At 44.7% G+C, this 24,377-nt stretch overlaps 2 protein-coding genes across 3 annotated transcripts; both read right to left on the bottom strand.

The window, feature by feature from the left end:
• Positions 1–7,461: 7,461 nt before the first annotated feature.
• On the bottom strand, positions 7,462–13,311 carry LOC146962006 (uncharacterized). Its single transcript, XM_085770127.1, has 6 exons — positions 13,066–13,311; positions 11,148–11,412; positions 9,955–10,290; positions 9,373–9,440; positions 8,394–9,285; positions 7,462–8,303 (listed from the first exon to the last, which is right to left on the bottom strand). Exons 2-6 carry the CDS (start codon positions 11,289–11,291, stop codon positions 8,046–8,048), a joined length of 1,698 nt encoding a protein of 565 aa, XP_085626253.1. The 5' UTR covers positions 11,292–11,412; positions 13,066–13,311; the 3' UTR covers positions 7,462–8,045.
• On the bottom strand, positions 11,287–22,929 carry LOC146962005 (microtubule cross-linking factor 3-like). 2 transcript variants are annotated; one of them, XM_085770124.1, is made up of 9 exons: positions 21,705–22,929; positions 20,941–21,165; positions 19,853–20,011; positions 19,463–19,531; positions 18,694–18,963; positions 18,241–18,609; positions 16,696–17,361; positions 14,194–14,268; positions 11,287–11,412 (listed from the first exon to the last, which is right to left on the bottom strand). In XM_085770124.1, exons 1-9 carry the CDS (start codon positions 22,524–22,526, stop codon positions 11,374–11,376), a joined length of 2,694 nt encoding a protein of 897 aa, XP_085626250.1. In that variant the 5' UTR covers positions 22,527–22,929; the 3' UTR covers positions 11,287–11,373. The 2 variants fall into 2 exon arrangements, with proteins under 2 accessions (XP_085626250.1, XP_085626251.1); XM_085770125.1 differs by lacking the exon at positions 11,287–11,412 and adding an exon at positions 16,220–16,559 and having other exon boundaries at positions 14,243–14,268.
• Positions 22,930–24,377: the final 1,448 nt, after the last annotated feature.

Here is a 24,377-nt window from a genome sequence, read left to right as displayed (position 1 = left end):
TCGTCAGTCTTTCTAAGCATTATGCTGAGATTCACAGACAGGGTATCTCACTCGCACAGGAGCCAGGAATGACCTCACTCCTACTATAACCATCATCGACCTAACACCATTAGAGCCTATCAAGTGACACACCTCTCTGAGCACGGTGCTACTGAGCCATTTATAACAGCAATGCATCACGTCATTACTATGATGACTCCTAAAATCATAAAGTTTATATTCTGGGTGCTCTCTATTTCTAAAAACAGCACTATGTGATTGTCTCGTTTTTGGTTTGAATTTAGTCATTTCTGCTCATAAAGATTGTGATACGCAGGATGTAGACAAGGAGGAGTGCACTGAGAGACCTTCTATTACTCAACAAGACGTTTACCGTGTTCTGCAGGAACCTTGGCTCTGTCTGACCTATTTGTGCCAGATTTGTCAGTGGCTCAGACATGCAAATGTCATTTTCCACTAAACAATCTGTCATCGTTTGAGTTAGTGTCATTTTGGTATTACAGTATTGAAATGTTACATTTCATCATGCTGTATCTATTTGAAGAAAGGCAGACTATAAATGTTGCTGCCTTGTCATTTACAATATTAAGCAATGATTTATAGTTATCCAAATGCATGTCTACTCTGTACTGTTAACAGAGGGCAACATGGACTGGCGGATTTATGCTTGGTGATAAGAAGAGAATGAGGCTATAAAATGGATATAGGAAAAAAAGTAACAACAAAATTAGACTGAGGGAAATTTCATTTTATGGGATCTCTCCAGAAAGGGCAGGTAACTAAGCCTACATCAATCAGCATTAGAAAGCTGGAAAGTAAACACAAAGTACAAACCTTCACAAGGCAAAAAATATTAATTTGAACAAATATGTGGACAGAATAATGTTGCAAAAGTGTATCCCTCTTCAAGGTAAGATTGATTCTTTGTAGGGCTGTTGTATTAGACTATATTAGACTTCATTACATTGTAGTGTAACTACCTGGCAATAAACTGAGTAGTGTAGTGTTAGTGTGATTAAATCTTTTATACAATGTATGTGACTTCTTTAGTATCCCACACTACCATGTTTATTGTCACCTTAGGTCAATGTAATCCCATCAGCCACATCATTGACAAAATGTTTCAGAGCAGTTATTAATCACCTGCTCATATCAGAGAGGTGAAACCTTCTTCTGATCTTATTCCAGCCTCTCAGTCCTTCCTTTAGTGTGAAGACCCTCAGAGACATCTCTGTGTTGTTCCTGCAGCCTGCCACAGAGAAACTCATTTAGCTTCAGTTTTACAAGAAAGAAGCCGACAAGATATAAAAGATGCAAGTTTAGTCCAATACATTAATCTTGGTAAGTGGCTGTGTATGTATGGTCTTGGCAACTCTGTACCAAGTGAATGTCCAGCACGTTAGCTACTAGCAGTGTTGCCAGTGTTGTGACAACCTGTCTCAGGATTAATTATAATAACCTGACGTTTCCTCATCAGGTCAAATTTATATTTAGTTGTAATTGGTTTGTTGTTTGGCTTCAGCTGGACTTAGTGTTAGCGTGCTAGTAAACCAAGATAACCTGCTCAACTCCAGCTTGTTTGCATTGTCCTTTTGAACCTGTTAGCATGCTGATGTTAGCATTATTGCCTCAAAGAGTACTAGCATGGCTCTGGCCTCTTTATAAGGGCGTATTCACAACAGGAAAGTCCCATAGTTCACCTGCTTTGGTGTGAACCAAATTTTTTTTTTTTACCTGGTGCAGTTATTTTTTTTACAAGCAGACCAACATTGCTACAGTGATTTCCTCAATTTCTCACAACAACGGAAGTCTGTTGAATCCAAGAAAGGTGCTTGGATTTTGTGTTTGGTTCGGAAAAGTTTCAGATTGCATTCACACTACAAACAAATCGTAGGGTTCGTTTCAGACTCCTGTGCGGACCAAACAAGTGAACCGAGTCCCAACTGAAGAGATTTTCTCGGTTCACTTGTTTGGTCCACACCAGAGTCAGGTGGTTTCTATTCACACCTACCCAAAAGGTCCGCACCAAGGAATAAGTCAGTGTCAAGTGAACTAAACAAGCCTGGTGTGAATACGCCCTTAGTCTTGAAAGCGGTTTATTCTTCTGATCTGCGTGAATGGGCCCCAGGCCAAACAGTAGGCCACATAGTGGCTCCCAGCTGACCACTCCACTGAATCCAAATTAAAATTGGTCATTCGTCACAAGATAAATAGACCACTATAGTCACCTCTGCCGGGCAACACCAGCTAATCCCACGAGAGCACCCCTCTCTTGTTTTGAAAGGCGAGCCTCACGGGTTGTCTTTCAAAGGGAGATATTTGGGCCCCTTTCTATTTTAATGGAGAGGTCAGAAATTCTCAAGAACGCTTTAGGGTCCTCCCGACTGTCCTTGATGGTCCCATGTCTTGTACTGCAACACTCATCATCAGGCATTTGAGATGGCCGCTTCAATGGACGGATGCAGACACACTGACAGTTCGGACAGGTGGACGAAGACAGAGCTAGCTGGATCGTGACATTACCTCCCGTCCAGCTGATTGGACGTTTTGTACTTTGTAGATAAAGTGGGTGAAAAATGGACGTGTAGAGTGGTGGGATTTAAAATTACACCTAAAGTCTAACAGGGCTGACCCCTGAATTCATCATTTAAGCCGTCACCGCTCCCAGGAGATGAGCAACAACTTATCCGTGTTGTGCATGTTATTGATGCAGGTGTTTAAGAGAAGCAGGATCAACAGCTACTGAACAACTATGTGAATTTTACAAGAGGGAACTTCTTGTCTTATATTCCGTAGGTGTTATGTGATGTCCTAATTCTGTGAGATACAGAAAGACAGTACTCAATTGTTGTAGTTTCTGAGATGCCTCAGATAGTTCTTTGTCAGCATCAAAGTCGTGTCCTAAACATTCAACAGCAAGTGTCCACCTCCTCAGCTTGTTTATGAAACCACGCGCTCACATGTCTGCTGCAGGTGGATGCCAACAGGGAGACATCCTTTCAAAGAATAAGAAAAATGCAAACACTGTAGAACTTGAAAGTGCACTTAAATGCATGTTGTTTGAGACATGCAAATGTCTTCGGTCTGTTAAGTTTTAACAAGAGAAAACATACTATATAATGCAAAGAGAAGTTCTGGAGAACCCTGTAAAACAGCTCAGTTTCAGGTCATCCGGTTCTCTTTATGTTTAACCGCTTCAGCAGGGTGGTCCTGTCACTCTTCCATTCACATTTTTGTAAGTCACGCTCACATACACACTCATACAAGTGGCTGTTAAACCATCTATTTTGAGTCTGTCGCAGTAGCAACTGACACATGCTGAGGATTTCAGTGAGGACCCCCGAGCCTAGCTCCAATGAATGAGAGACTTGTCAGGCCAGAGAGACAGCTCGGGGGCAGAGGGCACAGGACAGGGGACAGGTGTGTGGGCGAGAGGAGGCAGGATGGAGTGTGAGATTCACACGTGCCTCAGACAGCCAAGAAGACATTATGTCAGCCACCAGGGGCTCATTCAGACACATGTAAAACTCATAATCACGCATGTATAGAAGATACAGTATATCCAGCGTGAAGTCTGCCTAGCAACTAGGGCAGACAGTCTGTCTCCATCAGTGGGGGTTCAGTTGTCAGTTATATAAAATCAACTAAAAAGCCTTTATCCACATACGGTACTGTGCAAAGGTTTTAGGCATTATAAGTAAAGTGAAATTGCTCAAAAATAATGCCATGCAGGCTTTATTTATGGTTTAACTTCATACAAAGTTCAGTCAACAGTAGAGACCTAAATCACGTCATAATTTGGTATGACCAGGCTTTGTCTTTTGTCCTCCAGACACTCACAGTTCTTCAAGGTTCTTGACTGGCAGGTTGTTGAAGCATCTTGGAGAACTGGCCATAGTTCTTGTGTGGATTGAGGCTGTCTCAGTGTCTTCTGTCTCTTCATGTATTTCCAGACTCAGGACTCTGTGGGGGGGCTATACCATTTGTATACCAAGTCTTCTTGTGAATTTAAATAGTTATTTTTGACACTGGCACAGTACTATTACTGCACAAAACATTGGTGTATTTAATATTGATGCGTTAATCAAAAAACACCACGTAACATACTTAAATCATTCACAACAGCATCATTCTTCTCATCATAGTGATAATAACCTTTGTGATATATATATATATTTTTAAGAGCGGGTTGTCCAATGATCAGAGAGTTGGCGGTTCGAATCCCGCTCTGTCCCGGTTGCTGCCGTAGTGTCCTTGGGCAAGACACCTTACCCACCTTGCTCCTGATAGGTCGGGGTTCGCGCCTTGCATGGCAGCTTCCGCCATCAGTGTGTGAATGTGTGTGTGAATGGGTGAATGTGATGTACTGTAAAGCGCTTTGGGTATTGTTTCAGGTATAGTAAAGCGCTATATAAATACAGACCATTTACCATTTACCATTTAAATATACATTTTTTGCACATTGTTAAAGGGGTAGTTAAACATTTTGGCAAATTGGCCAATGCCATAATCCCTATAGTTTTAGGAGTAGGTCTGTTACCTTTAATTGTCGGTGCAAGCTATTTTTAGAACGGTGGAGCAGAGCTGCGAGCTGCTCAGAGCTACGCGATGGAGGCTCATGGGATTTCTTGGTTTCCCTCATCAAACTCATCAAATACACAATCCAACAACTCCAAAACACTCTCGTGGACAAGTTGTGACCTGCACATTCACTGTGCTCTTAGATCATTTTTAAAGATAAAGTTTTCGAGGTAAATTCATGCAAAACTGCTGATGCGTGTTCCCATCTGGGAGTTTTTCCGCAAGCAGTCTCTGCATTTGCCTCGAAAAACAACTATGTCTCATAACCTTCCATTATTATCTCATAGCGTGGTGAATGTGCAGGTCACAACTTGTCCATGAGAGCATTTTGGAGTTGTTGGATTGTGTATTTGATGAGTTTGATGAGGGAAACCAAGAAATCCAATTAGCCTCCATAGCGTAGCTCTGAGCAGCTAACGGCTCTGCTCTGCCGTTCTAAAAACAGCTTGCACCGACAATTAAAGGTAACTGACCTACTCTTAAGACTATAGGGATTATGGCAATGGGCCAATTTGCCAAAATGTTGAACCATCCCTTTAAGTGTCCAAGTTTTCAATATTTTTTTCTTCTTCCTCCCATTCTGCTGACCATGTGAAATTAGCATAAGTAGTTAGTTACATAGTCCTTTTCTCACTTTGATGTGTCAAAAAATCTGCTGTGCATAATCATAGCATTGATACCCCAGTGCCTGCTGCATTGTTATACAATACCTAGACCTTATATACCTATAGCTATACCTATACCCATATTTGCACTCAGCTAATGTTATCTTAGTTCAAGTACAAGTTGCACTTTGGTTTTTTTTGCTAAATAAACATTAATAAATTATTTTTGGTTTGATTTAAATGTTGAACATCAGTCTTATTGGATGAAGACTTTGCTGACTTCATGGGAAACACATGAATGTGTAGCCTACTGCTGTAGCCCCATTTATCACATCTGGGTATGCACAGCATCTGTTCTAATGGCTTTGATCGTGGAAATGGTGCTGATCTGCCCTCTGGAGTGTGTTACTTTAGTGTGTGTGTCATATCATGTGCATCATCGTGTGCTGTCATCCTGAGACCCAAGACAGACCCACTATAGATGGCGGTACATCCTCATGGAAAGATGAGTATAGGTGTGTGTATAATTGTGCAGAAGAGTTCATCAGCACTGAGGCACACAAAAGCACGTTATAAACGTTGTGTAACTCAGTCAAGACGCTCCTAGAAGGCTTTTGTGCTGTGATGCAAAACTATTTTTTGATGGGTGTCACCTCCTCTGGGGTTGGAGTGGCCTGCTGACGTCAGAGGAGTCCTGACTACAGTTCAGCTGTCTGTTCGTGTGTTCCCTTTCTTTTCTGTCTCTGTCATCTGTCTGTCTCTGCTCTCATGAATAGCCCGTCCAGTGGAGAACATGCCGTGCCAAGCTCTGCCATGCTGTGTCTGTCAGCTATAGGAGTGTCCTTCGTCCATCGAGCAAGGAAGCAGGGGAGAAACATGGGACACATACACACACACCAAAGAAAGTATCTTTTTTTATATTTTATAGAGTGGATCTCACGTGGAACAGTTAGATCATACAGGGTGCAGCTTTCCAAGAGTTACAAGAGGGCCTGATGAGGACAGAGCCAACGGTATGCCTTGTTAAAATACCCTCATGCAGCCCAAGGAGGTGCCAACCTGTAAGATGGGCTCTCATATTTACACACACACACACACTGAAAGTAAAGGAGGCGAGAAGTGATAGAGGAAATTGGGAGACAAATAAGGATTGGAATCAAATGAGAGCCAGAGAGCAAAAATTAAAGCAAAAAAACTGACTCAAAGATAGAAATGATAGGATGGCAAAAAAAATAAAAAAATAAAAAATAATTTAAATTCCAAATTTGAAACCTTTGATTTGAAATAACATATTTGATATTTGATTGGGAGTCTGAAATAGCCATGAGCTATAAGATAAAAGAAACAGATCTAGCGAGACAGAGAGAAGAACCAATGCCCCACCTCTCCCACTCTTTATTTATACCCCTAAAGACAGCGGGCTAAGATTTCTGGCACCAAAACATACGTCACGCTTGCTATTTCTGTCTGAGGTGCAACATAGCACTGGGAGGTTGGGTGACAGGGCTGAGGCATTATGGGGCCAAGGGACTTCCGCACACCCACCCAGTCTTTACGTGACATTTCACAATTTAACTACCTCTGCCAACAGAGACAGAGGGAGAGAATGTGTGTGTAACAGAGCGTGCACATGTGTACAGAAAATAGTTACTTACAAACTGTGTGTGTTATAACTGAGATTTGGTTCTTGTTTTGTGTGTATGTGTGTGAATTTGAGAGTGTCAGTGTGTTTCCTCACCCTCCACAGAGAAAGAGGTGTCAGGGAAGCCAGAGGTTGTCAGTTGCGATCTTATGAGGCGAGAAACACAGAGCGTGAAAACTGATCCCTCATGGTGCACAATCGCTTCTCTGTGCTACACAATGGAAATCCTGGTAACAACGCTGCTCCTGGATCAGCCCTGTGCAGTCACAATGCACCTAACAGCATCATCCAGCGTGGCAATTGCTTTTAAAATGTAAACATTTAAAGTAGGATCGCACATGCAAGACAAAAAACACTTTTGTCCAGAAGACAGTCTGTGGGTTGTAATGTGTTATTCTGCAGGTCCTCAGGTATGTTTGCACCAGCTGATGTGTTGAAGTTGGTGGACAGTTAGCTCATTTGCAATCGCAACTAACACCAGTTAAGCTGCCATTGCACTGGCATGCAGGGGCGGCTGCTATCACATATCCATAGGTATGAGATGCAGTAAATCATCAACACCCGGAAACATGAGCCTTCATTAATGGAAAAGAACAATGCAGCGCAGCCGCAGAGAAAGACAGAGTCTGTATGTCAAAGCACTATCATATTTATTAACAAGAAAAAAATACATTAAAGGCATATCATAGTCATTTGTCATAGCTGTTATTTGAACATCTTAAATATATTACTTTGACAATATGATACAGTAAAACACACTGTTGTTGTTGACAGTTAGCAGGTTGCTGCTGCGAGCACAGTAGCAACTTAATCCACTCCCACTGGCGGCCAGGTTGAATCTGATTCAACATGGCCGCCGCGAGGCATAAACACAGGAGCATGCACCCTCAAACTAGGGCTGCATGCTAAATCTTTTTATACAGAAGACACCTGAAATTCAATACAAAAAAGAAGGGAAGTGATAAAGAGGGAGGGGCAACAACAAAGCAGTTGGCAAATGTCGGGCACAGAAGAAGCAAAAAAAGCCACAGCAACACTGGAGAATGTCGTGGACGTTTTATCTTGAACATGAAATGAAGGAACTCTCTCGAAGAGGCCGACTCTCTTTACCAGATCAGTCCTGACTATTTACACAGAGAGGGGGGTGGGGGGCTGGGTGGGGGCCACAGGAGGGGCCTCCTTAAGAAGAGATCAAGCTGTAATGAAGTAGGAAAGTTTCACATAATGACAGTCTCAGGCTGAAGAGAGTAAGAGATGATGGGCCGGTGCTTCATGGCCGGACTCGGGGTTCTGGTCATTGGGCTCGGGGGGCGAGCTAGGGGGCTTGGGGGTCGGTACATTGGGCCTGATGGGGCGGTGATCCTGGCAGTTGGGGTGCGGCTGGCCCACCTGGACGGAGGCCGCTGGTTGGCTGGCCGTGCGGGACGAGAGAAGCTCCTCTCGGGTTTTACTGGCGACAGCTCAGCAGGGTTCACCTGGAGACAAATAAGTTGTGTTATTATTGCTTTTCTACAGTTTTCAGTTTTCAGTACTTGATTTGGGACTCAAGCAGAACAAGAACCTACCTGCTGTGGCTCCTGTCTGTAAGCTGTGTGTCCTGTTCTCGGACTGGAGCTGTACTCATGTTGTATGTCCAGCATGTCCAGCAGCTCAATAAGTCCTTCATCCCTCACTCGGCCACAACCGGCCGACTCCTGTCCAACAAAGCCGCCCCGATGAATCCTCTGAGCTCCAGAGGAAGCGTTTGACGGCCTGTAGTCCATTTTGGGCTCCACGTGTTGGGGTGCCGGCTTCCTTCCTGCGTCTCTGTCCGCCCCACTGTTGGTCCTGGGTCTAACCTTTGGGCTCCCCGCCACCTGTGATCTCCTCTGGGATTGCTGGGGGCTGGCGTGAGACCCTTTGGAACCACCGAGGCTTCCTCTGTGATCCCTGTGGTTCTGTCTAGGAGAGTCTGCTACCAACCCCCAGTCTTGGCCGGACTCCATCTCCGCTGTCATCACGTCGGAATCCGCTTGGCTTTTCTGGGTAGACGCGCGCACAGGTGCCCTGCTTGAGACCGCAGCCCCCAGAGCTCTGCGCTGACAGCTAGGGGTGGGGCACTTTGGCTCCAGGGCCGGTCCCTGAGGGGTCACCACCCCTGATTCTGTGAGCATTTTGCCCTCGTTTTCCTGCAGCATGGCTCCAAACTTCCTGAGAACGGAGGGGCTGCTGCACTTCCGGTCTCCCAGGACGCCCCCGCTGTAGGACTTCCTGTCCAGAGCTGGAGACTCAGCGGACGTCAGCTGGGAGCGTGGCTGCACAACTGGAGCATCCCTTTGTTGTCCAAGAGGAGGCTTGGTGCCTGTGTTTTCTTTGTTGGGGGAACTCTCTCGGCGGGGCGAGCTCTTCATGTGGGATACTCTGTTCTTCCAGTTCTCAGTCTCCTCAAAACTGCCCAGAAACTGCCCTTGACCAAGCCTAGACAAACATAAACATAACAATATAAGCTTGACCTGCCAATTTCTATAATACCCCTGAATGTGGCTCACATAGCAAACCTCTTACCTGTCGTTTCCAGATCTGCCTCTGATCTCAGGGACATCCTGGCTCACCTTGATTGTGTCACTGAAGTGCTAAAAGAGATGGGCAAAAATATTTATTTCAAGGGTCCACATCAACCACTGTGCACTATATTTGGATGTTTAACGAGTGGGCATCTTCAAGATTGCTAGCAAGGTTCCTTTTACTGTACCTTACCAAAACTGAACCTCAACTGACCCTTGAACATTGCTAGATATAGCTCGTAAAAACTATTCTCATCTACTGTATTTTAAAGTTGCCAGGACACGTGGCGATTCATGTGGAGCAGGAAACACCTGAACATCTTGGCTTTCTTCTCCCACTGCTCTGTCGGGCGGTTAGGAAGGTGCAAGAGTTGGGTGAAAGTATGCGAGACTAACTCCTATTTGGTAACCTGTCTGTGTAAGCAGACTTGAAGGAACCAGCTTACTGTAATCAATATGTTCCTGACTGAACCACAGCTCCCACTCATATCATGTCCACCTATCCGGTTTCCTCAGATGTGCAGATGCCAACAGAATGAGGCAATAACGGGGTAACCATCAGAAATGCTTCAGCTCTACTCACCACATGGCGAGCTCCGTTGTTCTTCCGGCTCATTTGCTTCCCTTGTCCCAGATAATCCTGCAATAGGTCTCCGATCTCCGAGACGCCGTCGGCGTGGCAGTAGCCGTAGCCATTTTGATGACTCACGGGGTAGCTGTACCCGCTGGGGTTATAGTTGCAGCCATTACTATAGTGATGTGGCATGCTTATAGCTCCGGGGTGATTCTTGCTGTGATGGCTGGGCGCAAAGAGGCCATTCCCATGGTGCCCCAGGCCGCACTCCAATTCGCCGACATTTTTCTGGTTGTCATTGGTGATGTCGTTGGCTCCTCTGCGGGCCTGAACTTCGTTGTACAACTGGAAATGAAAAACAAAAGAAAACATGAGCGACTTCTTGCTGATTTCCTGTAATCCACCAAATTAGCTGAAGTTCTCCATGAGCATATTCTACCTAATTATACACAAACCAGCGCTCAACAAGAAGAACTATGTTGACACAGCAAACACATTTTATAATTATCACAAAACTGTTGCACAACCTAACCTATATTTATGATCAGCACATGTTGTTCCACTTTGCACGAGCATCTGTTTGCAATAACAACCTTTAATACTTCCTTTAGTATCCACTTTCAAACTGTGTGTGTGTGTCTGTTTGTGTGAGCCTTGTGTGTTCAGTTTGTCTGTCAGTACATGACGGTTTAATTAGCTTGTTAACATTTGTCTGTATCATTGCTTCGACAAGGCCACAAGGTTGAGACAGTCTGTGCGCTGCCAGCTGTTTATTATGGAGCAAACACACACACACACACACACACACACACGTGCAACACACATGCATGCTAATTACACAAATTAACACACACTCTAATCACTGCAGAAGCATTTTATGACCTGGAAACAAAACCATTAGCATGCTGACACTCCAGTGTCACATGGTCACATTAGAGGATCTGTGTTAGCTGAACTAACTTTGAACACATTACATTGATTGTTGTGTGTAGTATTGTAAAGTGGAGATCAATAGCAGGTGCATTAGGTACAATTTTAAAACACTGGCTCCCCCTCACTGTGCCAAACCATCCCCTAACCCAAAGTTAGTTTCCACTGCAGTGCTCATAGCATCTGTGTTTAGCGTGTCATCATTCCAACATAGTGCGTGTTGTTTTGGTTTTAGAGCAGATGGCAGCTTGAGAATGTGTTTCCATCTTTACCTCTTCGATTTTCCTCTGGATGTCCTGTAGCTGATCCTCCCACTCCTCTATCTCTGAGTCAAAGTTGTCCATCAGCTCCGGCCTCTCTTGCCCCCAGCCCCGGCCGCTGTGCTCCAGCCCGCGCTCCAGATCAATGGCTGCCATCACGCAGGCCGCTCGATGCCCAGAGGCTTTTTTTTAAAATGGCAATTTCCCCCTTTCGCTTTCCTGTCAGAGGTCGCTAGGGTTAGGAGTGAGGGACGGAAGGATCGATGACCTTGAAACACTATATAGACAAACACAGGGACGAGAGATAAAAATGGTTGAGTTTTTTTTTTTTTTTCTTTTTTGAAGTACAAAACAAATCCTGCCTCAAATCTTCTTCAAACTAAGCAGTACAGCTACATCACCACTGGCAATGATTGGAGGAAGCAATCCCGTTAAATGTGAGTATTTCCACATGTCTCATCTGCTTAAATGACTTGTTATGTTGGACACTTTCTGCCCTCACAAAGGTCAGATATTTACGGCCCTCTCCTTTCGCATTCTTGTCTAAAATTCACAGGCATGTCAGCCTACCTATGCAGCACGTGTGGACAAGAGTGTTGCATGACAGCATCATCAAGTGTTTAGACTCTTGGTCACTTTGACCTCCAGCCTGCCTCTGTGTACCTTGCGACATGCGGAGGCAAAAAAAAAAAAAGTCAAGCATGTACAGAGGTAGCCATTTTCTTAGAACATAACCCAGCAGTGCAGACATGGGTGTCAGATAGGTACAGTATGCTGTTGGCATGGCTCTGGAGCTGCACATTGTTTACCACCAAAATTTGAAACACTCGTGTTTTAGCTTTGTATAGGGGAGAATGGTGATGATAATTCTAGGGGCCCAGCGCCCAGTAGGGCCCACAAAAAACCCCAGTAGTCTAATCTTTGTATGACTGAATTATTCTGCATAAGCCCCGACTAATACTCATAGTAATGCTGCATTAGCATCAAAACAAAGTAGGCTAAATAAGAAATGACAATACATACACAGTCTAAGAAAAAAATGGAAAAGTCAGGGGGCAGGGGCCCACTTTAGTATTCTTTCAGGGGCCCAGAATTCTTAGCAACAGCCCTGCTTGTATTATGTGCCTTCAGAATAAACCTTCTTTCCCCTTTATTTGCCCATTAACAACATCTGTTTAAACACAGGGTGCAACATCAGACCATGGTCTTCTCAACCTGCCCCCTCCACTCCCTGACTATCATTGCACCTCTTACCCAGTAAACCTCAGGCATCCAGGCGTGTTGTTGTTATTGTTGTTGATGTTGCCATCACTAAATATGACAAATATCCTTCTCTAAAGTGCCAGAATGTCCCAGTCACCTCCCACCTGTGATGTAAGACTGGAGATATTAATAATCTTGTAACTATGCATAGTAACCTGGCTGCACTGCCTGCCTGCATGTGACACTGGCAGTGGGAGTGAATGTATGTCAGGACAGAGAGACAGAGAAAACACACACAAGTGCAGTCAATTAAAACCAAAGCAGTTGATTAAGGCAATTTAAGAGATTTCCATTCATGCGGTCTTAATATTACTAGTTTATGACTCTATAATTATTTATATAATTATAATTTTCTTTTTCCTTTTCTTTTTCTCTCTCTCTTTTTTAAATTTATTTAATTTTAATTTTTTATTTATCATTTTTATGCACATTTTTTTTTTTTTTTTTTTGCACCTTATTGAAGTGCAAGGTTACTATTACTATTATTATTTTGCGATTTAGTTCTTTATTGTCAATTAATGAGTCATGTTTCTTGGTTGTAACTTGTATTCTTGTTATATAAACATTTGATCACAAAAAAATATATAAATTTTTCTATATTTTAAAATTAATTAATAATAATGGCACCAAAGACTGTGTTATTCCCATTAGAGCTGTCCTTCCTTACCTTGCTCTACACTTATGTATTGCCTCAGTGGTCCAGTATAAATCCTTAGGCCGGTCTAGTCCCTGGCTCTGTGCGCTCTGGCCTCTCCTCTCCCACTGCTCGTTAAGTCCGCTCTCTCCGGTGCTTCCCTCTCGCTTTCCTCAGCTCTGTTACGTAAAACCCCGCCGCCCGGATTTAAAGGTACCCCCTTCTTCTAGTCACGCCTCTGTTGTCGACGTTTAAGTGCGGAGCGTCGGGCTAAAGGGTAAACAGCCCCGAGCCACGGCCCCCAGCCTTTATACCGCTCCCTAGTGTTTACGTGGCCGCGCCATTGGAGCCGGGATCAAATATCATAATGTCAAATTTGTTCCAGCATTTGAAGTCTCGATGGGACAACTGTCGTCACCAGCATCCTGGCTATAATTACTGGGGCTCACGGAGAGAGGGAAAGTGTTTACATAGCTATTTCAGCTGCTGCAGTCTCTCGACCAATGGGCTTCTCTGTTGCTACTCTGCTTTAGGATGCTTGGGCAGATTTTGTCTTGTGACCATGCTGTGCTGTAAATTATTTTTCCGTGGGATGCCAAATGGGTGTGGGTGACACAGTGTGTAATTATGTGTCACAGAAAATAATATCTTTATTGAAGGTAGTCACGAAGAAAAGAGGCTGCCAGGTACATGCCTGGCATGTTTGGCATTGTTTTTCAACTTTGTGGTAAAAATCCATATGGTCTCATCTTATATAATATGTTGGAAAATGATACTCAGGTTATACAATCAATACAGTCCTCGCATGCTGATTTTGCACATGTGCAAAAGAGCAAAATGTGTGAAATCTCATACAATGTCCTGCAGTAACCTAAACCTGACTGTGTTCTTGACTCATCGGTGACGTCCGAGGGCAGTTGCTACTGTTCATCTGCCACACCATCAATTACTAATGCCTGCTGCAAATCAGGGGTCCTCCTGGGAATTCTGGGGCCCCTAGACAACATTTGACATTTGGCACTCGACACGATGGTCTGAATTCCCTCCAGTTTGAAGCCCCTGGATCATCAGCATCATTCCTCCACCTGTTGTGCTGCCCTATGTGTGGCAAATCCTTCAGGATTTAAGGAAAGCGATAAACAAACTTTATCCTTACTTTACCTTGAGCGAACAACAGCCGGGCAGCACAGGAAGTGTTGTTTTGAACAACAAAGCGGACAAGACTGCTGTCATAACCTGTTACAAGAGAGCATATATTTAGCAGCAAGGTTAAACCAGGACATAAAACATCATGGAAAGGTGGTTTAAGTGCCCTTCCCTACAGTCTTGTGTCCTTAGCTCAAACCCTGTGTTTGTTTTCAGTGTGAAACACTATATATAATTATGGCAGAGTAAACACATAAGCTCAAGAGTTCAGTTTACTAATTTGCTTTTTTATTTTATTATTTGCTTTGCCTGTAGGTGAGTCAGTGTCACTGACTCTGCTGCAGGTGACTCTCCCTCTCACTTCCTCTACCTCGCCTTCATCCTTTTTGTTTCAAAGAATATTCATACACTCAAAGCTTTCATTCCCTAGATGTTAACAACAGCCGTTGTGTGAGGTTGATCTGATGCTTGAATGAGACAGAGGACCGATCAACAATATCAGGAGTTATTTTCAGGAGTTTTAATAGGCTACATCATCAGAGTGACTATAGACCCGGGGCTACTTTGTATATTTTATCCTTTCTTATACACCTTTGAGATATAGGGCTATTCAAAAAACAATGCTGTCTAAGATGTTGTTGTTCGGAGCCAGTGGAGCTTTAATGAAAATCCTTTTTGATGTGATGAAGCTTTAGTTCTAAGGACCCTTAACAAACTAAAGGAACTGACTTCATGGAGGAAGAGACAGTCTGCTTCAGAGCTGGGCCTCGTTGCCGTCTTGCTGGTATTTGATTGAATTGTGATAAATCTGTTTTCTTTTTCGCTCATGTTGTCATGGTGACTGTAAAATGAACTGAACAGTTGAAATGTGGAGAATCTGTCCAAGGCACCAATGTGTTGGATGTCGATATTGACCACAGTTACAGCTCTTCTATCTTTATCCATGTTGCTATGCTGCTTTTGCATGGGTTGTTACTGCTCACCGGGGTCCAGGTGGGTTTTCATTAGACTTAGGCCCATTAGTTGTTTTTATTTCCCCCCTCTGTTTAAGATTTGTGCAAATAAGTAGCAAAGACAACAAAGTTATTGGCCGAAATTATATGTTTGGAGAGTGGAGCGTAACATGACAGTCAGGTTGAGTTCTTCCTGTGTCATAGAAATCTGTTTTAAAGGGATAGTTCACCCAAAATTCAAATATCACTCATTATCTACTCACCCTCATGTCGACTAAGAGCTGTGAGAATTTTCAGAGTCATCCGTGCCTTCTCTGAGTTACGGGGGGTCTGTGCAGCAGTATTTGTCCACATAATGGTTGTCAATGGATACCAACTTTCTTCGTCCAAAAAGAGACAAAAAAAAAACATCCAAATACCTCCATACTGCTCATCTGTAATGTCCCTTTTGTATTGAAGCCCCGACATGAGAAATTGTTCCGCTGGGCAGTGCAAATCACAAGAGATTTGCACTGACACAGGAAGAGCAGTGAACTGAGACACTGGGAGCTTCCGCTACAAACAAGCTTAAAACATATACTTATTTAATTTTTTTCGGAACAATTTCTCATGTCAGGGTTTCAATACAAGAGGGACATTACAGACGAGCAGTATGGAGGTATTTGGATGTTTTTTGGTGTGTCTTTTTGGACGAAGAAAGTTGGTATCCATTGACAACCATTATATGGACAAATACTGCTGTGCAGACCCCCCCATAACTCAGAGAAGGAACGGAGGACTCTGAAAATTCTCACAGCTCTTAGTTGACATGAGGGTGAGTAGATAATGAGTGAAATTTGAATTTTGGGTGAACTATCCCTTTAATAGTCTAACCTGTAAAGTTGATTCCATAGCTTTGCCCTGACTTGAGTCTACAGGACACACCGCTGCTCTAGCTTCATATTTACTGTACAGATATGAAAAGTGTTTCAATCTTATCAAATTGTTAACAAGACTGTGGATCCTGGGAATCACCCAGATATCTCATGTCTACATGTGATTTAACAGATACTATATCTATGCCAGAGTAAAGCAGCTTTTCTTCTCACCTTCTCAGTGGATAAATGCAGACAGTGATGTGCTATGGGTGTTGGAGACTCCAGTGTTGAATCGAGCCACAGCTGGTTGAATGCGAGTGCAGTCGTGGCAAGTGCTGAGTTTTTTTCTGTGCTTTGGGTTACCTTGGCAACAAATTATGTAGGGAGGAAAGAAAATCAACAGAGCAAAAAAAAAAACAAAAACAAACGAGGGATAATGTGATTTAGGGGGAGGCGTACATCACAGAACAAAGAAAAGAGTAAACAGAAAGACTAGTTTGAAGATGGTGGCGTAAGAGAGGGATGAGAATAACACCAGGATGAGGATGAGCAAAATGATGGGCTGGAACATCTGGGTTAATATGAACCAGAACGGATGAGAAACAAGAGGTTGGATTAGGTGAGAAAAGGGAAGGAACAGAGTTAGCATAGTGAGACTTTTCATATGCCACCATGAAACTCGTGTGTGTATCTGCTCTTTGTCTCACCGACAGCGGCTCCTCTGTCTCTCTGTCGTCCAGCCGGGGCACTTCCAGTTTGTCTATAAAGGCCTGCAGCTCTTTTCTGAAAGCCTTCATCTGGGCGTTGATGCGATACAGTAACTCGTGTTCTCTTATCCTGCCGCCTTCATCCTCCGCACCGTCCTCCCCTCCTCTGCCCAGCATCAGGTCGCCGTTGGAAACGTAGACCCTGGCCTCTGAGATGATGGTGGCCGTGTCTGCGATGAGCCGGTCGATGGTCCGGACCAGCCTCTCCGCCTCCACGCGGATGTCGATCATCTGCTGCCTGTCGCGCAGGCTGCAGCGGCCGCCGGGCAGGAAGCGGGCCAGGGCGGAGGAGGCGGCGCCCTCGGGCCCCGTGGGGGTGTAGAGGCCCCTGGTGGGAGTCAGGCAACGGCTGCTGCTGCCGTTATTGTTTCTGACCTCGTCCGAGTCGCTCTCGCCGCCCACGGGGCCCTCGCGTTTGCGGTGAGGCGGGAGGAGGCGGGAGGAGGCGGAGTCTTCGTCGCTCTCCCGGCGGCCGCTCGTCGCCCCGCCGGCGTCGCTCTCCGCGTCGCTGTCTCGCGGGCTGGGCCGCAGGGACAGATGGGAGGCCAGGTCGTAACGCTGCATGTTAGACAGGAGCACGCGGTTCTCATACTGCAGCTGCATCACCTGAGAAAACACAGAGAGGTACGGTAAAGACATTGTAAACTGGCTTTCATAAAAAAAAGAAATATTTTAGCCACTTTAGTGACACGTGTTCATGGATATTTAAGTGCCTGTCCACCATTCACCAATCTAAGAGGTTTTCTGGTGTTCATGTTCCCCTGAGGATTATCCTTAGTGTCTTTGATTACCCTGTGACTTTTTATCTAGCGCCACCATGAGGTCCACATTTGTTGTCTTGAGTGAAACATTTCAACAACAATCAAAGGGATTGCCATGAAATCTGATGCACAAATGAACACCTCCCATTGGCTGCAGTGTAATAACTTTGATGATCCCTGATTTTGTCATCAGGTCAAATTTTAAAGGAGACATATTCTGCCCCATTTCCACAAATTAAAATAGTTCCCAGGTGTCATAAAAACATGTCTGTGACATGCTTCAGTCAAAATACCCCAAGGATCAAACATCACATCTCTTTTCATCCTCTCAAAACAGCCCTGTTCAGAACAGCTGGTTTCAGTGCCTGTCCCTTTAAATCCAAATGAACCACTGCTTGCCCCGCCCCATTTTGCAAATTCAAAAACTAGTTACATCATTGCCAGGTAACTGAGGGAACAGCTCATAAAACCACATGGATTTAAACCTGAAAATAAAAGATTTTTTTTCAATTCTCACATTTTGTGGGCTGAAAGGTTAAAGAGACTTCAAATGTTATTTCCATAATATGTCCCCTTTAAATTTGTGCAATACTTAGGTTTATTGACAACTGACTTTCCCATCAGCCTCAGATGTCCTCTGTGGTTACTGCAGAATATTTTGTTAGTTCATAATCAGGAGTAAATTATTAAATCAGTATCAACAACATTGATTGGCCATTCATACCTTTCCACTTAGGTCATTAATCTGTAGCCTGGCTGCCTTCAGCTCCTCCTGCAGTGCTTCTGCCTTTGCTGCATCGATCCCTGAACCTCCTCCATGCCTGGTGCCTCCCTCGTGGGTCCCGGCTTTGAACCGCAACTTGTTCAGCTCGGTGGTCACCCTCTTGTTCTGATCCTCGGCGTCGGCCAGGTTCCTCCTCAGAAGTTCAGCCTCGTCCTCCACCAACTGCAGCTGCTGACGGAGTTCGGTCAGGTCGTCTCCCAGGCCTCGCCCCGTACCCGCTCCGCCCATGGCGCCGCCTCCAGAGCTTCCTGCTCCTTCTCCTTCACCTCGGAGGTCATCGAGCTCGGCCCTCAGGCCTCTGTTCTCCACCTGGGGGGAAAAAGAGTTGAACCAGCTCAAAAACCACACCCCTTCTACTCCAAACCTGCTGACGTAGCACAGGTCTGCTCTTACCTCCAACTCCACTATCTTCCTCCCCAGGATGTTGGCCTCCTCTTCCACCAGGCGGAGCCGCAGCTTCAGCTCTGACTCGCGGGTGGTGGGCGGGCCCCCGGCCTCTCCTTTAGGATGGGTGCTGTCCAGTTCTCCGTAGAAAGAGCGGTACTTCTGGAGCTCTTGCTCTAGACGGTCCTTCTCTTTGTCGATCTTGGCCGTCTTCTTTCTCATAAGAACAGCTTCCTCTTTGATGAACGCTAGCTGGCACTTAAGGTCCTCATTGTCCTCCTGGAGCACAGAGAGTAAATAGTAATGTGCATTTAAGTAGAAAAGGGTAAAACTTAATCCTAAAGTTCAGCGAGTTCCTCTTTGCAATTAGACGTAAAGACGTAGGGATTTTAGATTAGAGAGAAGATTTTGTACCGCAGCGTCTCTGAGCCAAATGTTATCCATCAGTGGACCAAGAGGATGTTTGACGTCTTCAAAGGAACTGCTGGAGCTCTGCAAACTCCTCTCATCTACATCTATTTCTCTTTCAAGTGACTGGAGGTCAAAAGAAAACTGACTGACTCATGAGCATTACATAAGGATGTGAGTTAAACGTGCAGAATCTTTGTATTTCATAAGTCTTACTCATACATATCCATGACAAGACTTCACAAAGACGACTGAGAGATAATTAGACAATTATTCTGCCTATTATTTTGGACAATGTGATTTTTCAGTGTGAGAAAAAGAAAAAGAAATATGACAGAAAATGATTTCTTCACTTGTTGCGACTTCTCACCTCAGTTGGAGTCTGTGCTGCTTTCTTATCTGTCTTCTGGATGTCCTTGCTTCCTCTTCTCTTTTGAGACTTTTGGAAGGCAGAGAGTTGAAAAATGACAGCTTGAATTTCTGATATTTCTTTAAATCCGTGTGATTTGTGATTGGTTACTGCTTCTTTATTGAGGCTTTTATGCCCTTACTAAACTTACAGTGAGAGAGACACAGGAAAGATGGAGAGAGAGACTGAGAGCTTTTTAGACTACAAAACAGGGATATCATTTTGAAGCAGACATCTATATCACAAATTATTTTCCCTCTCTGTTATAGCTAATGCAGTGCAAGAAATGTAATTACCTTATTCTCATTAATGGATGTGATGTGGGCGGATGTGGGTTCGGTGTTTACTTACCTCTTTGGTTTTGTCCAGTTCATTTTGCAGAGCCTGTTTGGTCACTTCTACCTCGATGAGTTTCTGTCTCAGTTTTTCGTTCTCCTCTTCAGTCTTTGTGCGTTTCTCCTCCACTTTCTCCAGCTCATGGTGCAGCCTCACAGACACGTCCTTCGCTACCTGCACGGATTGTAGTGTGATTTACTTACATGCTATAAACCCTACTTGATTGATATTTTATTTCCGCTTTTAAAAATGTTGTATGTGCTTTTACCTTTTTACACCTTTCAAAAACAATTTATGCAACAATGAAATGCATTAAAGTTAAAGGGATAGTTCACCCAAACTTCAATTTTCACTCATTATCTACTCACCCTCATGACGACTAAGAACTGTGAGAATTTTCAGAGTCCTCCGTTCCTTCTCTGAGTTACTGGGGGGTCCGTGCAGCAGTATTTGTTCATATAATGGTTGTGAATGGATACCAACTTTCTTCGCCCAAAAAGACACACCAAGAAACATCCAAATACCTCCATACTGCTCGTCTGTAATGTCCCTCTTGTATTGAAGCCCAGACATAAGAAATTGTTCCGCCGGTCAGTGCAAATCTCACAGGAAGAGCAGTGAACTGAGACACTGGGAGCTTCCGCTACAAACAAGCTTAAAATATAGACTTATTTAATTCTTTTCGGAACAATTTCTCATGTCGGGCTTCAATACAAGAGGGACATTACAGACGAGCAGTATGGAGGTATTTGGATGTTTTTTGGTGTGTCTTTTTGGACGAAGAAAGTTGGTATCCATTGACAACCATTATATGGACAAATACTGCTGCACGGACCCCCCCGTAACTCAGAGAAGGGATGGAGGACTCTGAAAATTCTCACAGCTCTTAGTCGACATGAGGGTGAGTAGATAATGAGTGAAATTTGAATTTTGGGTGAACTATCCCTTTAAGATAGACACATTCTAGGTTTTCCTCTAGATGCATTTTAGGTAACACATTCTTGGGGACAAAAGAATAACTCAGATGTTTTGTAAACTGCTTCTAAAAGGACACAAACAAACAGGGTGGAGGCAGCGTCCCCTCCCCTCCCCTCCCTCCACACCTTCAGGTCCTGCTCCAGACTCCTGAGCAGCTCCTCATCGATCTCTCCCGTCTGGGCGTAACGCATCCTCTTCCTCTCAGCCTTCCTCAGACGGTACTGCAGGATCCGGCAGTTTTTATTGGCTCTCTCTAGCTCACGTCTCATCTCCTGCAGCTGACAAGTGTCTTCTTCGTAGAAAGTGTCTCTCATCTCGTCCATCTCCGTCCTCATCTCTTCAATTTCACACTAGCAGAACCACAAGCAGAGATTACATTAGTATATGATGTAAAACGTTTATATAAGGGGAAGCAATGGACAATCTCTACTGCTTTTATACTTCTATCTAATTTAACTACACCCATATTCATCAATCGTCTGAACTGCAACTGTTTTCCAGATGTTTCTACTTTGCCTGGATGTATTCCACATGTGGGTTAGGCCTAATTCCTGCAAATGCCAACATACCCCATGCAATGCAAATCCCTTCTGGTCACTAAATATCATTGATCATACCAGATCAATTCCAGTCCAATTGACTATCTATTCTCTGCCTGTTTTCAGGATTTAGCTCTATATTCTTGGTGGAGCATGAACAGACAAATCAACTGGTGTGTATTTGTCTCTTTCATGGCTCCATAAACACAAGACACACACAACTAATGGCTGTTCTGCTTTAATTCTGGAGAGGTGACACTGTGTGTCTATGTAGGTGCTATGTATTTACTGTAGCCTACTCCACTGATGACAGGGCACCAGCGGGGAGTCAGAACTGATTCGGATCAAACCTTGAGATCTTCATTTTCCTCCATCAGCCTCTCCATCTCGTCCTGAAGGGCCTCGTCCTGCTGTGTCACGGACCCCGCCTCTGTCGCCTCTGCAGCCGGCTCCAGCTCGCCCAGTGCGGCCTCCTCCGTGTCCATGTTGTCCGCCGCCTTGGTTTGCATCTTCGCACCGCTTCTCTTCTTGAGTCGCTTCTGCAGATGGAAGTGGATGAGTTCAGCCTGTAAGCATCCCCCTCTCCACAGACCCAAACCGAGGCCCGCTCCGCAGCCCACGGGCACGCCGCTCCTCTCCCTGTATCCGCGCTCCTCCTCCTCCTCCTCCTCCTCTCCTCCGGCTTTCTTCTGTTTTGCTTTCACCGCGGAGGCAGCAGACGACGAGGCTGTACCGGGGAGCAGCCGCCGGTCGGAGTCGCCTCTGAGGCAGGGTAAGCGTAGAGCAGAGCGGCTGACCGGTGCTGCTGATGAATCTGTCGGATGTTCCCCGACAGCATCCGCCCTGTTTGCTCTGACTCCAGCAGCTTCAGCAGCTTCAGCACCATCCGGCTGAACAGCTGCTCCGCCGCGGTGCTCCGGCTCCCTCTCTCCTCCGTCAGCGGGCCTCGGACTCTCCTTCACCCCGGTGGTCCTGCTCCTTCCCGCGACGAGCGGAGACCTGCTCCTGGCTGGCGGTCTGGGAGCTCGCTGCTTGCTGGTCCCTTCCTGGGCTCTGGGCTGCTGCCTCCTCCTCCTCCTCCTCCTCCCTGCGTTATTGTCTGATGCTGCTGATGTTGACGATGATGGAGGATCTGCAGCGCCGCTGGCGGCAGGCTTCATCCTCTGCTCCATTCACAACAACTCCAAACATATACATAGAGAGAGATTGGAAATACACAGGCTGATGATGATAAAAAATAATTTATGCAAAAAGGTACCGACCTTATTTCTGCATCTTGATTGATTTGAATGATGCTCCAAAACTTTAATGTGCAGGAGGTGAGCCACTAGGTGTCGCTTTTCTCCAACCCTGTCTCCTCTGCTCGGGCTGACCCGTGTCCTAACTTCACACTTCACACAGAGGTGCAGCAGGTTTACAGAGTCTGTCCGCTGCCTTTAAGGAGGAGCTGTTTCTCTCTAGTGGACAAATCTACACTAAGAAATGGCTGTTGACACAGAGCTGCTCGGAGGGGCTGGTCCTCACCGCATCACTCTGGAGCCGCTGACACAGGGCACCACCAGGCACTGCAGGGGCACAGGCCATATGACGTAGGGTTAGACGTCAAACCAGGAAGCGATTCCCCCCTACAACACCCTCCCTCTCCTTATAATTAAATAAATAAGCACTTTCAGACCTTATAAACCGTTCTCGGATACTTGCATACTATGATTAGCCTATTACTTCTGTCTAAAGTCAGACATTAATCTTAGGGTTTAATTAAACTCGAAGATTAATTTCTAATCCAAACTTTTTTATTGTTTGATTTTTTTTGTTGTTGCATAAAACAAACAAGACCCAAGCACTTATAATAGACAGTAGTTCTATAACAGGTTAATAGATCCAATTCTCCCAAACTCATCCCATCCCAGGCCCACCCACCCTGAACTACAACACACTCACCACAGACATACATGTAAAAGGCACAAATTATACACAAGCAAATAAATAAATAGACATAATAAAAAGATTCATTTCTTGTGCTAGGTGCTCAGAGTGTGAGGACAATGATTCAAAATATCAGAAAAAAATTTGCAAATTCACTTTATAAATGACCTGCTTTTATTTTCTGCAGAGAGTTGATTTGATAATATTACAATTTTTACAATTGTATTACCAATAACATTTTATGCTGCAGATGTGACCATACAGCATGTCTAACTCAGCTTCTGTTGACATAATATCATGTGCCACCTCCCCCTTTTTTTTATTAGTATGTGATTCACTGTGTAGATTCACTGAGTAGGTTTAACTATACACAGTACAACACCCAGGCCTGCAGCAGAGGGCGCTCTCCACATACCCAACCGGCTCAGCCCATGCCCTGAGAGCAATCTGTCCCACAGACGGAGAGCCAGTAAAACGCTGACTGTTTCCACTCTGTTAGGCTAGAATGAGCTCCTTAGTCATATAATTGCTAATGAGATGAGTGAGTGACGGGTCGGGTTTGTGAAGATTTAACCCCTGCAAACTGACCTTTCACCCCGCAACAGGCTGGTCCTCTCAGAAGAGTCGGAGGGTCTGTCGACTGTCAGTGAGCTGATAAAACTCCAGGCCTCATACTAATGAGTTCATTCCTCATTATCAAAGATTAGGAGAGAATGATTCCTATAAGAGCAGTTGTTTTGGACAACATACTACTGAAGATTGCATGTGGACATATTCACTTCAAATTCTTTATCAAGGTGCACTTGCTTTAAATACACAAATATATACCCAAAGACTGTAGTTTGCGCGTGCATACATTTGTGTGCACCTGTTCCTGCAGCAGCAGGGATGCAGGTTATAGTGACCTGTGCCAAACGTCTTTGATAGAAAAGCCTCAGCCTTTTGCAATCCTCTTAGTCCCTGGCTTAGATCCCTCTGTGTCCCTGAGGAGGACGAATACACCTCATCTCACTCATCTCATCTACTCAGTCATTCACATCTCCTCCCTCCATCTTCATCGTGATGCCATGGATGGAAAGAGACAGGTGGTGGTGCAC

This window comes from Trachurus japonicus, chromosome 24 (genome assembly GCF_045865225.1).
Source record: "Trachurus japonicus isolate A0001 chromosome 24, Traja_1.0".
Lineage (NCBI taxonomy): Eukaryota > Metazoa > Chordata > Actinopteri > Carangiformes > Carangidae > Trachurus > Trachurus japonicus.
This window is presented reverse-complemented; position numbering and strand designations above follow the sequence as displayed.